The sequence below is a fragment of the Oncorhynchus mykiss genome, chromosome 23 (assembly GCF_013265735.2).
Source record: "Oncorhynchus mykiss isolate Arlee chromosome 23, USDA_OmykA_1.1, whole genome shotgun sequence".
NCBI lineage: Eukaryota > Metazoa > Chordata > Actinopteri > Salmoniformes > Salmonidae > Oncorhynchus > Oncorhynchus mykiss.
Window position 1 is genome coordinate 20,326,003 of NC_048587.1, and position 15,688 is coordinate 20,341,690.

Sequence of the window (15,688 nt, forward strand, 5' to 3'; positions counted from 1 at the left end):
TGGTGGCATGTTATGAATTTAATGTTCCAGCTGGGTGTTATTTTCAGAAGGCACAGCCCCTCCCTCTTGAATGTCCCACCAACAAACATGCCAGGACCCATGACAGTTTTTTTCAAATGTACAGCAGAATAGCCAATCCACCCTGGGAGACTGACAGACCTACCTGGTGGTCTGTACCCCTGCTGCTTATCAGCAACACACTTAGGATTACTGTCTGAGGGTGGTCCAGCATGAAGCTGTGGTTTCTTCACCAGTGATGGGGGCGGGGATGAGGAAGAAAAATGCCCTGCTATCGGCTCCGTCAGGCCTCGGCGATAATGCATTCATAAGCATCATATCCACAGGCATTACATCAGGCTGGACTCTGAGGGCTGAGGTCCGGACACACCGAGAGAGTTCTAATGAAAGCAGGGCCTTGGGGCGGTTGGGACAGCTGGGCATCCACAGCAGAGCGTTAGGCATTCTCTTCAACTGTCTCTCCTCATCTGTGTCCAGCCTGCCAAGGCATGTGTTGGCCGCCTGGCCTGCAATGGAATGGAATGAAATGGCCGATGAGGACGGGGGGGGTTGGTGACAGAAGACCTTCGCTGACTGTCCTTGGTGGAGCAGAGGGGCGAGAAAGGGGAGGGAACTTGGCGGCTGTTCAACTTCACAAAAGGTCATGTGGAAAGTGTCTTTTTCAGCCACCCATCAGCAAGGCCGCGGAATCCATTCTCCTCTCAGCTCCCACTGCGTTTTTATGCACAAGGTTAAATGACTGTTTTAACGTCCCTCGTGTATTTCAGCCACCTCTGGGGTTTTCCACTTAACCCAGGAGTTTTGATGCAGGGACTTATTTTAATTTTAACTGGGATGAAAGTAGGGAGGTTTTTTCAATGTCTCTGCTTACCTAGTTGTGAGCGCCAAATTATTTATGCTGCAAGTCTTCACAAAACTGGTTAAAGTATTCGTGGCACCTGGACAAGAGGAATGGTGTCCTTGCCACTTCGTTACATTTGTCTGAACATGGGGTCAGATGGTCTTTGCTTTTTGGGTTTGAGGCTTCACCGTTGGATGCACACCCCTTTAACAAAGCATGAAAAATACTGGGAATGGGTATATCAATTTTGCTCCCGGATTGTGGCTCACTGGGCAATATGCTCCTTTTCAGATGGACACGGGTATCATCTACAGAACCGCCCAAAATGTTGAATTGTTGCACTGTAGAGCACTCCTTAGGACCATTGAACATTTCTATTCCCATCAGTAATCTTGTCGCCTCAGATTTCCTTCCGTGATTGACTGCAATGCAAGTAAATTAGCGATATATGTCACTGCAGGCAGGGATTATGTTGATTTACTGAACTCCTCTTTTTGTTATTCAGGTCAAAGAAAGACAAGGCAAAAGGCGTGGTGAAGCCTGATAGCTCAGACCCAGAGCCTGAGGGCCTGACCCTGCTGGTGCCTGACATCCAGAGGACGGCTGAGATTGTCTACGCTGCCACCACCAGCCTACGGCAGGCAAACCAGGGTAAGGCTGGCCGCACACACGTCGCTCTCTGGCCTAGGGCCAAACCATGCCGAGCAAGGGGACTATTAGTCTGGACCCTCCTTGGCTTTTTTTTTTACAGACATTTATTGTAATACGAAGTGACACAGTAAAATGTTAGCCAGTGCCTTTTTTAAAGGTTGTCTGGTTTTGGCTCTTTCAAAAGATTTTCTCCCCCTCCCCCCTAGAAATTTGACTGAATTATTTCAGCAGGTCCCAAATGTCTTCCCAGTCTACATTTTTCTTGCTACCTCTCCCTTTTGTCCTGTGTGTTCTTGGGACAAGGACAAGAAAATGGGTCTCTTAAGTTTAGTCTCCACAAGTACAAATTCCCTGGGCTGTCATTGACTTGGAGCCTTTTAAGTCTCAATTTTATCTTAATCAAGGAAACACGTCCTGTTTTAGGCCTGAACGTCCTTTACCCAACTCCAACCCCACTCTGTCAGTGACAGGTTAAAAGTTAACCCGTTCTCTTACATCGCTTTGATGCTAAATAGAGACGTTTGTCCTATTGTGGCCACCTGTTGTCCCACAGGCCCCATGCAGCCCTACTGTCTGCGTCCCCACGGTGCAGGGAGACCCATAGTGCAGACAGTCACGAGAAGGACAGGAGGGTTCGGTAGTGAGGGCATCGGGTCATAAAACCCGCTGTCAGGGAACTCCTGCCAGCCGTTACTCACCGTTGCTGAAGAAAGCTGCCAACCGATGCATCTGACGTATGATTGACCGTAACACCCCCCCCCCCCCCCCCCCCCCCCCCCCCCCAGGTGCTTCTCTCTATTTGGGGATGGGGGCGGCGGGAATGCTCAGATCAATGCAGCCGTCACTTTACACAAGGAAATTCATATGATAATGGCCACTGGATTCGTGTTCCAAAAGGGAATGGGCAGCATAGAGGGCTGGACCGATATGCGTTTTGTTTTAATTAGTCTTTAAAATGGCCCAGCGGCAGGCTTACGAAAAAGGCGGGCGTTTAGCTCTGTTCCTACAGCCTAGTATTAGACTGGTTAAACTGGGAAACTGTTCCAAGAAATATTGATATCCAACACTAACGTGCCAACAGAACTGAGAGTAAATAAAGTATCGACGGCCCCCCCCCTTGCATCCTAAGTCTGGTCGTAATAGGCCAGTAAAATGCACCAGTAATTTAATGGGAGGTACATCTGTCCAGGTAGCAGTAACTAAAGCAGAGGATGAGAGCGGAGCTGGGGTGCTATAAATAGACTGTTAATTATGTGAATGCATTAACTGCTTTCTACCCCGTCTCTCGACTGTCGGTGCGAAAATTGGTGGCCGTTTCCATTGTCATTTGTCTTGGACATGGTTTAGCTGTCGACAAGACCCAGAAGAAATTGGAGGGTAGGGGGTGGGAGAATCTCCCAACGGATTGCAGATTCATTCATCAATATGAAGGTGAAAACGGGAGGATAAGGAGGTCTGACAAACCCTGCCATTACCTGCGAATGCCATCATATTCTGAGATAATCTTGTTATGAGGAATATGGCTTGAATATGACTTTTTGTGTTTTCGATGTTAATCGATTTAGTCGGCGTGGACTAGGCAGTAATATCAATGAAGCGGTGACCTCAGCAGTCCTTTATCACAGTGTGGTTGGTGTGTTTGTTTGCCAGGAAGATTAATGTAAAGATGGTAGGTCTGGATCCAGATGCTGGCGGGACACAGCAGTAAGCCGGGCTCTCAAACAGGGATGACTTTGAACCTGCCGTGGTAACAAGGTTTTCTTTTTATCTTTCCCTCCATCAGAGAGGAAGTTGGCCGAGTCCTCGAAGAAGGCAACAACCAGACCCAAACCCATGTCCATCCTACGCTCACTAGAGGAGAAGTACGTGGCCATCATGAAGAAGCTCCAGTTTGGTGAGTGCTTTTAAGTTTCTGTGCGTTTTGTGTTCAATGTGTGGTGTACATTTGGGCCAGTTGTGGTTTGGTGGGTACCGTATGTTGGAAATGTGGAACTGTTTCTTTTCAAGACAGGAGGAATGCTTTGACATACTAGAGGCAGGGCTCTTCACTCTGAGGCTGGCTGTCAGTTGGTCCCTCCCTCAGTGCACGTAATGCCCAGAACACAGCAGCAGCACAGCCCCAAACCCCCTCCTACCCCTTTCTGAAATGATAGATAACGCAGTCCTGCCGCCTGTCTGCAGGGAGGAAGGTATTTTCTGTCTGTCACTTCTCATCCTGCCACGCCGTGGTTGATTACGGGACTTTTGTTGTGCCGCAATAGATTTTTTTTGCGCACGGCACACGTCTAAAGTAACCGCAAGTGACATGAATGTAAACGGACTTGCTCTGGCCCAAGTACAAGAGCGAGACGGTCGACGAGCCACAGTATCAAGGCAGGAACCCTGGTGTGGAATATGATTAAAGGACGTAGGGGCCATGTCATTACTGAATAGAGGTTTACTGCCAGATACATGTGTACTCGTTCATCCAAGTGGGAGGATATTTGCATGATATGCCAACGGGGTGTTTGTTTCATGCCTTTTTATTCTTTTGATGTGTAGTGAACCATTTTGAAAGTGTTTAAACCTTCTCTCCAGCAGTCCCAGTAGGTATTGACATTAATACCTGTGCTGGGTCTCTCCCTGGCAGACACCTTTGAGATGGTCTCGGAGGACGATGACGGGAAGCTGGTGTTCAAGGTGAACTACCACTACATGTCTCAGGTGAAGAACGCCAGCGACGCCAACAGCGCTGCCCGCGCCCGCCGCCTGGCACAGGAGGCCGTCACGCTCTCCACCTCGCTGCCCCTCTCCTCCTCCTCCAGCGTCTTTGTCCGCTGCGACGAAGAGCGACTGGACATCATGAAGGTACAGATGCATACTGCCCTGTCCTCTACGGTCCTCTGTGCTGTACCATTTACACTCAGTTACACGTCCTGTTCTCTTAGGACTATCTTACACCTACAGTAATCAATCCACTTGATTTGATACTGTACATACCTTTCAGCATGTCTTTTACAAGCCCAAACCACCCAGCCTATCATTTCCCCTTCCCCGTTTTATACATACAGTACTAGCCACTCACATTTTACGTAATCATCTATAGAAGTGATATCTGTTCAATGATATTCAAGGTGTTTATGAAATGCCTTTACCGGAGACCCCATCTGTCTGATTCAGAGATGCCCTGAGGCATGATGGCCAGCTGATGATGATGATGATGCTTGTAGAAGTGAGCAGGGTGTTTCCAGTACTGTTCCAGTCAAATGGATGCATTAAAACCGCAGGACTTGCGCTAATTGCGGTTGTTGCAGCAGGGGGGGGGGGGGGGGGGAGCGGATTTGGGAAACGGATTTGGTCTGTTGGGGACTCTGCTTCTGGTCTTGATAGCCTATGGCTTCGCGTTCCAATGCCGTCATTGAAAGTCTTACTCATTTCCCAATGACGTTTAATACATGGCCTTGACCCCTTTTCTGATTAATGGCAAAGTCTCATTTGGTAAATGTCAAAACCCTCGTCTGCTAAGGTTCTATTTCTGCCGAGAACACAACTTTTTCCTTAGCAGCACAAGAACGGGCCACAAGTTGATAGAGGCTGGAGGACGTGGTGGGACATTGTGGATGTCTAGTGACCCATCTGGGGTTGTTGCCCCCCTCATTTCAAGTGTCCCCAGGGAGCTCCTGTCCTACTGGCATAGTTTAAAAAAATAAAAAAAGTTAAATAAATAAAAAATACTGCCATAAACAGTGTATCATTCTTTCACCGGGAGCGGTAGCATCAAGCTATCTTAGTAGACATTATTAGCAAAACCACTTGCTCCAGTTTTCCCACCTACTTCTCTGGGAAGCACACTAAAAGTGTCTGAATGTTAATGTCGAAATGTAGTTACCGCCTGAGTGACACTTGGTGCCCTCAAGCTATCTTGCGAGCGCTCTGCTGGTTTGGATAGGCATGCTACTCCTCACACCTAACGCTGCTGAGACAGGGGTCAGTCAGTCGGTGTTTGACTCTCACCCTTCCCACACATTCTCTCCCTCTCTCACATACACCAACTACCTACCTACAGTGTGTCCACGTCCTCTTTACCGTCACACGTCTTCTCGTATCTTCCTACCTCTCTCCCCCGGATCAGTGATTATTTGATTTTTTTTATTTATTACTATTCTGTGTCTTGTTCCTGTTCCACGCTGCCTGCTTCACTCTGCCTCTACTCCTCCTCCCCCATCAGCAAGCTGCTCTCTTCAGCTGGCAGCGTGGCCAGTTCTCCCCCTCCTCCCCTCCCCATTCTCTCCTTCTCTTCAGCTGGCAGCGTGGCCAGCTCTCCCCCCTCCTCCCCTGCCCATTCTCTCCTTCTCTTCAGCTGGCAGCGTGGGCAGCTCTCCCCCTCCTCCCCTGCCCATTCTCTCCTTCTCTTCAGCTGGCAGCGTGGGCAGCTCTCCCCCTCCTCCCCTGCCCATTCTCTCCTCTTCAGCTGGGAAAGCTAACCTCCCTGAAACTTCACTCAGACACCTTGTTTGTTGATGCAAGAACACAGGACACTCCCAGGATCTCCCCCTCTCCCCCTTCAGGGATGAAAGGGGATATTCACCGTTTTGATCTCACAATGTGACAGCTGTGTAGAGCCAGCCGCACCCCCCTAACCAGCCATAAGCCTACTCTGCTGCTTCTCTCCGTCCGTTCCCTCTGCCCATCTCCCATCGGTTTTTAAATGTTATTTAGCCGTGATGGTGATCTTGGGGTGTGCAGACAGTGATGGGGTTTTGTTATGGATATGTAGATATATTTTAATTTGGCCTGTACGGACTAGCAGGCCAGCCTGACTAGGCTTCACTGTGGCGCAGCCTCGGAGTGCCACTGCCAGAGAAAAAACGGAGCACAGGGACGGTCATGCTTGCGCCTTAACGTCACTGAAACCTTGCGTTTCAAGCCAAACCCCATTCTATCGCAAATTGGCGCATAATTTACGTATTTTTATAAACCATGTTGCGGGCCTTTTTAAACTACTCGTTTAAGGTCGTTTTCAAGGTCGTTTGGTAACAAACGACCTTGTTTAGTCATGTTACCTGGCTAGCTAGCTAACATGGTACCCTTTGGCTATGCACACATTTGGATTGCACAGGAAAAACAGAAAAGGGATACAGAGCCTACTCTAAGAGATGCTTATGCCTACTCAATGTAATTCATTCTAAGGTAAATCTGAAGGGGTGAAAAAAATCCATCTGATGTTCCTTAAATTCTGTTTGGTGTCTAACTTTTGGTGTGTGTGTGTGTGTGTGTGTGTGTGTGTGTGTGTGTGTGTGTGTGAGAGTAACGCTTCGAACACACCGACAGCATCCTTGCGCAAAATAGTACGCAGCATCATCTGGATATGTGTGCAACAAAAGTTCAACGTTCACCTTCTGCTACCATTTCTGTCAACGCGTACAGTTTGACCCCTACGTTCGATAAATCCAACGTATGCACCACACCAAATGCACTGCAACTGCCTCTGCAAGGCAAACGCAGCGTTTTCATTGGAAGGCTGTGTGTAAAGTTATCTGAAGAGTAGGATAAAGATGGTTTCATATAAACCTGGTGTGTTTTCCCCTTTCCGTACACATTGAAAATTCAGATCATTATGCATTTATGTTCCTTACTACGTTCCTCATGCCCAATCACAGGTAGGCATTTGGATATGAGTAAATCAGTTATTTTCTGCAGTAGCCCTTTCTGTTATACAGTAAAAAGTGCAGTGTCTCCCCTATACTCAATTTTAGCAGCGCCGGGCCGTCACTGCTATATAGTTGCCACCATTCCACTAGGGGATAATCTAAAATTCCAAAAATGGCATGGGGTCCTCATTTGATTTTATGAGTCACTCAGATGGCATGACAACATTACATAATCCATGGCAAAATGTGTATAATTGCAGGAAGTTAGCTTTAAAACAGCTAAATTGTCTCTGCGGCCTCTACAGTTTGCATCCCTGGCCCTTCCTCCTTGGTCTAGATAGTGTCTCTCTGAGCTTGGCCCCCACAGAAACTCTGAAAGGGTTTTTTGTTTTAAAAAGCCAGAGCCAAATGCTCTTGAAACAAGGTCTCGGTGCAGTGGGTTTCAGATCAGATTAGCCCTCCGCTGTCAGGGCCTTCTGCGAGCGGCTAATGCAGTAAATCACAGCCCCCCCATTCGGGCATGCCATCCTTGAGGCTGAATACCTGTGACTAGCTAATAACCCGCTACTCAGCGCGTGTGAGCAAAGAACAGAGCAGAGCGGGGAGTGCGGTCTACCTCCCCACGAGGTTTTCCCCTGTATCGATCAGACCGAGCCACTTATACAGACAAAAGGTCTTTAGTTCCTGGTCACTGAAAGCACAAGGGTATTCCTGCAGAATAACCAAGATCCCTTTTCCCTTATTTGATCCTTTTTGGGACCTTCCCAAGCCTGTTTGTCTGTCTGCCGTTTCTTTTTTTTTTTACTTCCTGTGGTCTCCTTGATTGATTAGCTAGTGTGGAAATGAATTGGATTTCTATAATAGCCACGAGATATTCAGGCGAAAAATGCTGTCCTTTTGTGTCAGCCACCTCTAGTGGTAATGGGTTTGTTGAAGAAAAAGGGGGGTAGTGAACTGTCATTAACCCCTTGTGGTCTGTGTGTTGCAGGTTCTCATCACTGGCCCGGCAGACACGCCGTACGCCAACGGCTGCTTTGAGTTTGACGTGTACTTCCCCCAGGACTACCCCAACTCCCCGCCCCTGGTCAACCTGGAGACCACCGGGGGACACAGCGTGCGCTTTAACCCAAACCTCTACAACGACGGGAAAGTGAGTCCCATACAGTTACTCAGGGTTAGGGGGTTGGTGAGGAGTTGGGTCAACTGCCTAGCTTTTAATCAACAGTTTAAATGTTGGGGGTTTGGTTCATTTCGTGAAAAATGTTTACCGTCCCTTCAGCTTTTGGCTTTCCACGAAAAGATGTCTAATTTGAGTGTATATTCAGCACCAGTCTGTCCAGAGTGATCCCTCTGTGGCACCATCAACCTGTTAACCTCACAGCTTGGAGTGGAGAGAGCGAGAGCTTGATTTGAGTAGCCTTCCCTTCACACTAGTTTATTTTTGGTGTGTTGCCAAAATGAAAAAGAAGCACACTATTCCCCCCCCCCCCCCCCCCCCCCCCCCCCCCCTCTCTCCCCTGGTGAAAAGCCGTGAAGGTGCTGGAGCCTGCCTCATCTGTTCTTCCTCATTAGGAAGACTCTGACAAGGAACATCTATTTTCATAATGGAAGGAGACAGCTGCTCTAAGAATTACTGTGGGCTTTCTACAGCAGAGGTAGCACTCTGGTGAGGGGGCCAGGGCAAACTGCTTCTCAGCTTTCCCTCTGATTGAGGGGTGGATGGGTAGGAGGCAGGGCCTGTGGATGTTTACCTGACAGTCATTCTCTTGTCTTCAACCCTTGATCTGTTTCTGTCTTCTCCAGGTGTGTTTAAGTATCCTCAACACCTGGCACGGGAGACCAGAGGAGAAGTGGAACCCTCAGACCTCTAGCTTTTTACAGGTGAGACAGAAATCCACTGCACTATACCTCCACCACCCTTTCTTGGGTCTGTGTTTGGTTGTTTCTGCTGTCAAAACCTGAGTCCATCTCCATCAGTTGTTGGTGATGTTTGATCATCGGCCTGTGTCTGTGACCACAGGGTGTGTATTAATAGGTGGCTGTTTTGACAGATGCCATGAAAGATCCTCCATATTGTAAAGCCATTCATAGAGTTTATGTTGGCGTGTGTGTTGTTTTTAATTATTTAACTAGGCAAGTAAAATTCTTATTTACAATGATGGCCTACCTCGGGACGACGCTGGGCCAATTGTGCGCCGCCCTATGGGACTACCAATCATGTCCGGTTGTGTTACAGCCTGGAATTGAACCAGGGTCTGTAGTGACACCTCTAGCACTGAAATACAGTGCCTTAGACCGCAGCGCCACTTGGGAGCGCAAGGCAATTCCATCTCGACACCTATCACTCTGAGCTGGGCTGCTAAGGGGTTTTATCACTAGCTTTATCGTTGACTGCCAGTCTGTAGTCTGTGTCACACTGGTAGAGAACTCGGGGCAAATCTCAAATAACACCCTATTCCCTATATAGTTCACTACTTTTGAGTAGTGCACTTGCACTATATGCGAAATGGGGTGACATGATTGTCTGAAGTAGTACACTGTATATGGAATATGATGTCATTAGAGCAACAGCCCTTGGGTCGGAATGGACAAAAGTACCCGCAAAACACCAGTCTCAACGTCAACAGTGAAGAGGCGACTCCGGGATGCTGGCCTTCTAGGCAGAATTGCAACGAAAAAGCCATGTCTCAGACTGGCCAATAAAAATAAAATATTAAAGATGGGCAAAAGAACACAGACACTGGACAGAGGAACTCTGCCTAGAAGGCCAGCATCCCAGAGTCGCTTCATCACTGTTGACGTTGAGGCTGGTGTTTTACGGGTACTATTAATGAAGCTGCCAGTGGAGGACTTGTGAGGCGTCTGTTTCTCAAACTAGACACTCTAATGTACTTGTCCTCTTGCTCAGTTGTGCACCGGGGCCTCCCACTCCTTTCTATTCTGGTTAGAGCTTGTTTGCGCTGTTCTGTGAAGGGAGTACTACACAGCGTTGTACGAGATCTTCAGTTTCTTGGCAATTTCTCGCATGGAACAGCCATCATTTCTCAGAACAAGAATAGACTGAATAGACAGTTTCAGAAGAAAGTTATTTGTTTCTGTCCATTTTGAGCCTGTAATCGAACCCACAAATGCTGATCCTCCAGATACGCAACTAGTCTAAAGAAGGCCAGTTTTATTGCTTCTTTAATCAGAATAACAGTTTTCATCTGTGCTAACATAATTGCAAAATATTTTTCTAATGATCAATTAGCCTTTTAAAATTATAAACTTGGATTAGCTGACACAACGTCCCATTGGAAGACTGGAGTGATGGTTGCTGATAATGGGCCTCTGTACGCCTATGTAGATATTCCATACAAAAATCTGCCGTTTCCAGCTACAATAGTCATTTACAACATTAACAATGTCTACACTGTATTTCTGATCAAATTGATGTTAATTTAATGGACAAAAAATTTGCTTTTCTTTCAAAAACAAGGACATTTTTAAGTGACCCCAAACTTTTGAACAATAGTGTATATGGAGCAGAAAAGCTGTAAAAAAAATAATTAAAAAATAAAGATATTTGTCCTCTGAATGGGGAAGGGAAAGAGTCTGTTTCTGTGGATATTGATCTGGCAACAAGCCTAGCTAGAGTCCTTTAGAAATGGTTCCCTTTTCTAATTCCCTCATTTTCAGGGTTGGAGAGTTCATAGAGATGTCTCCATTGATTATCATTCTAGTTGGTGTCTGCCAGATCAATAATGGAAATAGCAGGCTGAATGGCGACATGGTGGAGTCAAGTCAAAATCAGCCGGCCCTGATATTGGTCCTGATATCTAGTTGCGGTGAGCAGGTTGGGGAAGGGTGGGAGCTAGGAGAGGGTAGAAAGGTCACCAGGGTCTGAGTTAGTAGAGAGGGTCCCTTGGCAGTCACACAGTATCAATTTCTTCATCTCCACTGATGGTTGAGGAAAGGATTGGGGTAATCTAGATCTATTGTTAGGCGGACAGCTACTTGACCGTCAGGATACATGCTGAGTGTTGTCCAGCTTGGCCTGGCAGGCGTCCAGCTAGTGTCTGGCTCTGTGGTTAATATATGCTGGGCGGTGTGATGGAGCGAGCCGTGTACCCAGTCTCCTTGAGACAGCCCGGGGTATTAATTGAATTGTTAATAAAGATATATTGAAGGAGGGTGAAAAATCATGCTTTTGTCTGACGCTCCCTTAGTGTCCCCCATGCGGTCTGCTGCGTTGCTCATTGTGGTCTCTGCAATGTTCTCACCTATCCCCCTGCTTTTGTCTCCTCCAACTTTTCTTGCTCTCTTACCGCTCTTGCTCCCCCTCCTCTCTCTTTCTCCCCACACACCCCCTTCGGTAACCTTCCTACAAGTGGCTGTTAACCTTCTCTCTTCAGGTGCTGGTATCGGTGCAGTCTCTGATCCTGGTGTCGGAGCCCTACTTCAACGAGCCGGGCTACGAGCGCTCACGCGGAACCCCCAGCGGCACGCAGAGCTCCCGCGAGTATGACGGAAACATCCGTCAGGCCTCCGTCAAGTGGGCCATGCTGGAGCAGTTACGCAACCCCTCGCCTTGCTTCAAAGAGGTGAGCGGTTAAATCTCTTTTGTCCCTAACCCCCCCCCCCCCCCCCCCCCCCCCCGCCGCCGCCATGCTATTAGGCAATCCAACAGTGGCTCACCCTTTCGTACATACAATTAGGCTACCCCGCAGCTTTCCTGGCACCTCAACCTGGCCCACGCCAGTGTTTAATGGCCCTCAATTCTACTGTAGTATCGTTCTTTGTAATGACAAAGCATTACGCTCACCATGCTCCCTTGTTACAGTAGCAACCAGCCTCTGCACACACAAAAAAAACGGCAGATAAAGCACAATAAATTGTCTCCTGTGGGACGATATTAGGACCGTGGCAGATAATAAATTCACTGTTTACTATTTCCCAGGTAGATCATATCGCTCGTTTTTTAATTTCCTCCTGTCCTTGACACGGGCCGTGCAGGCTGATAGCGTGGCAGATAGCGATCAGTCACCAACTCTGCTTAGAGGGAAGGGGGGAGGGGAAGATGGTGCGTAGAAAGAGGGCGGGGGGGTAGTGAGAAGCGTTGGGAGGGGAGGAGGGCGGGGGTCTAGGGAAAGAGTGAAGCAGAGGGAGTTTGGGAGGGAGAAAGTAGAAAGAGGAATGGGAAGATGGAAGGACAGAGTGAAGCAGAGGGAGGTAGAGAGGAATGGGAAGATGGAGGGACAGAGTGAAGCAGAGGGAGGTAGAGAGGGATGGGAAGATGGAGGGACAGAGTGAAGCAGAGGGAGGTAGAGAGGGATGGGAAGATGGAGGGACAGAGTGAAGCAGAGGGAGGTAGAGAGGAATGGGAAGATAGTGTGGGGGCGGCGGGAAAGAGTGAAACAGAGGGAGGTTTGGAGGTAGAGAGCAGTAGAAAAAGAGAGGAAAGAGGTGTTTCTAATGAATTCCTCCTTGCTGGGGGGGCAGGTGTCAGCGTCTCATACGCCCCTGTGTGGGTGCTGCTGTCTGATGGCGGGAACCAAGGGACCACAGACAGATCGACACCGCTCCAGTTTGGCTCCTAACGTGCGATATCTAATCACTCACACTGGGAACAGATAGAAGTCAGCCTCTGATATTCCACTCACTCTGTTGCTTCTATCTCCTCTGTCACACTGTAGCTCATGGGAGCTTCATGACACGGCAACAGATAAACTTCTTCATAATGCCATTGTCATTGGCTTTGCTTCGTTGTTCACCTGTGTGTGTATGCACGCACGCACACAGCCAACATCGATTAAAATATTGGATTCTGGTAATGTAGTCCTGGATGAAAACATGGAATTAAATTAAGATCCCAGATGCTTGCTGCTCTGCCAAGCAACCTCCGCTTTGCCAAACAGTAATGTATTTTCCGGTCTCTCTCTACCTGCAATCAGAAAAGAGAGGACGTCTGTCTGTGGGTCTCAACCTGAGCCTCCGGACCAATGTTTTCCTTCAACTAGACATTATTTAGCAGGCCGTCAGACGCTGGTGATTAGCCCTGTTAGCTGGCCAGGCTGGAGAGACAAAGTGGGGATGTGGCATTTTGGAAAGCACTGCCATGTCCTTTCTGTCATTTGTATAGAGAGACCGGGAGGGAAGCCAGACTGAAATATTATGGAGGCTAGTCCAGAATCTATTGGCCCCGTGTTACTCCATTTTATAGATCTAGAACCATACCTGTCTCCCCCGGAAAAATAGATTTACGGAATTACCTAGAGAAATGCATCAAACCAGGAGAACACATTGACAGAGAAGAATCAGATGTATAGTTTGGGGAATAGTTCAAAACAATTGGTCTCTGTGTTTAAGTTGATCTATTGAGGTAGAGGTACTGTTGAAGTACCTTGTGTGTGTTCCAGACACACAGCCAAACCCGTGTCACCAGCTCCCAGTATTATCCCATGCTCTGTGTAGAAGAGTGGCGGTTTCTTTTTCAGGTCCCAGGGACAAAATGGTCAGCATGGTATAGCAGCCGTTGTAATAAAACAGGGTTCTGACATCAGTGGCTCAATATGAAATGGACCATGGGAGCTGGGAAAACCAGCATGCCTCTACAATACTGCCCGAGTGCCCTCCTGAAATTCAATTAGGCTCATGTGGCACTCCTGAGTTGCCCTTTTCCCGTCTAAGCCCATGGCGGAGACAGACTGAAATACTGTCCGCAAACATTGGCGAGCTCTACTGCCCTACAAAGGCGAAATGTGGAAACGACGAATTTGGTCACAAATATTTTGATCTGTTGTGATGGCCAGGTATATTGTCTGATTTAATGTGGCATTTTGTTTCTTGACACAAAAAGAAGCCAGTCGATCAGAAAACATCATGAAGTACCAGAAATTGCTTTCTGTCAGATTCTGCAGTCACATTTTTTACCTACTTTGCCTTTGTAGGAAGTATAGCCGTGGCACACGCATACAGTACTATCGTCTCTGTTTTGATGGTGCCCCGAGCTCAGCCTGGTCTCTTTCCGAACTCAGGTGAACCGTGAAAGCGGTGACTCCATAGACATTTATTTTTGTGGCCGGGGGATTATGTGTGAGATTTCCAAAGTTTTTATGCCCTATTTATAGTCTGAGATGGAGAATAAAAAGCAACCTTGAATAATGCAGCAGGAGATTGTCAGGTGGTATTAGGAACAACAGGTCGGCCGCTGAAATATAATTCCCAGTGTGTGTGAGAGCCGAGGGGTGAGTAGGTTATTAGGGGAGGCGGTGCTGCGGGTGACATCCAAAACCCACCCCTCCAAATCTCAGGAAACCAGTGTTTTCTCTCCTCAGGAGCTTAGCGAGACCGACACCCCTGTCAGGCCACACAGGGATGGAGCTCATTACCACAGGGCTATCCACTGTTGTGTGGCAAGAGTACCACAGTATGAGTCATAATACCCATGAAACCTAGTGGTCCACCATTATTTTTTTCCCCCATAGGTGATTTTAGAAACACTTCAAATAAGGGCTGTGTTTCGGCTTACCCTGGCGTGACGTTTTCATAACCCTGTAAATCTCTCCTGGACAAGGTGACTTTTCATAACCCTGTAAATCTCTCTTGGACAAGGTGACTTTTCATAACCCTGTAAATCTCTCTTGGACAAGGTGACTTTTCATAACCCTGTAAATCTCTCTTGGACAAGGTGACTTTTCATAACCCTGTAAATCTCTCTAGGACAAGGTGACTTTTCATAACCCTGTAAATCTCTTTTGGACAAGGTGACTTTTCATCACCCTGTAAATCTCTCTTGGACAAGGTGACTTATCAATATATTCGGCTCGATTTAAATAAAATGCTAATGTGGCTATCATGAACTACAAATGCCATGATCTGGACGAGACTGCTGAATGGAGGCAAAGGTAAGAACCTCTGGATTAACTATATAATGTTAGCTACATTTAGTCATTTATTCATTACATTTAGTAATGAATAAATTGGCAAAATGTCATTAAATTGACAAGTCTGTGAACTGTCTCCTGAAAGTTTGTTTTAATTGACACTACCTGGGGCGGCAGGGTAGCCTAGTGGTTAGAGCGTTGGACTAGTAACCGGAAGGTTCAAATCCCCGGGCTGACAAAGTACAAATCTGTCAATTTGTTCTTAACTGACTTGCCTAGTAAAATAAAAATAACAAAGGTAGAGATGTGCAGGAGCTTGCAGGGATTTGTAGTCTTGCATGATGTCTACTTTGATTGATGCTAATTATCACTTTCGAAACTGAGTAAACACAGCCGAATATATATTGATTAAATTAATCTTGTCCGAGAGAGATTAACATGGTTATCAAAACGCCAGGGTAAGCCTACATGAAACACCGCCAGGGTAAGCCCACATAAAACACAGCCCATATTTTATGTTTTTCTAAAATCCCCTATGGGAAAAATGAAAAACGATTGGAACCATTTCCTTGTTTGACCGCCTGATTTCATGGCTATTACGACACTTCCACTGTGGGGCTGTATGGTCGTGAAAAGGGGTAAGTTATGGAAACCATTAAGAGAGGAGCGTGTTCTTGTCCTGA

At 47.3% G+C, this 15,688-nt stretch overlaps 1 protein-coding gene across 20 annotated transcripts in view; it reads left to right on the forward strand.

The window, feature by feature from the left end:
* Positions 1 to 15,688, forward strand: part of LOC110502424 (baculoviral IAP repeat-containing protein 6) — a 140,767-nt gene that overhangs the window by 117,385 nt on the left and 7,694 nt on the right. For all 20 annotated transcript variants that reach the window (XM_036959768.1, XM_036959775.1, XM_036959781.1 and 17 more), the window contains 6 exons: positions 1,365 to 1,510; positions 3,294 to 3,404; positions 4,140 to 4,357; positions 8,129 to 8,290; positions 8,944 to 9,021; positions 11,535 to 11,723. In XM_036959768.1, the coding sequence (XP_036815663.1) occupies positions 1,365 to 1,510; positions 3,294 to 3,404; positions 4,140 to 4,357; positions 8,129 to 8,290; positions 8,944 to 9,021; positions 11,535 to 11,723 (904 nt within the window). The remainder of the gene's footprint in view (positions 1 to 1,364; positions 1,511 to 3,293; positions 3,405 to 4,139; positions 4,358 to 8,128; positions 8,291 to 8,943; positions 9,022 to 11,534; positions 11,724 to 15,688) is intronic.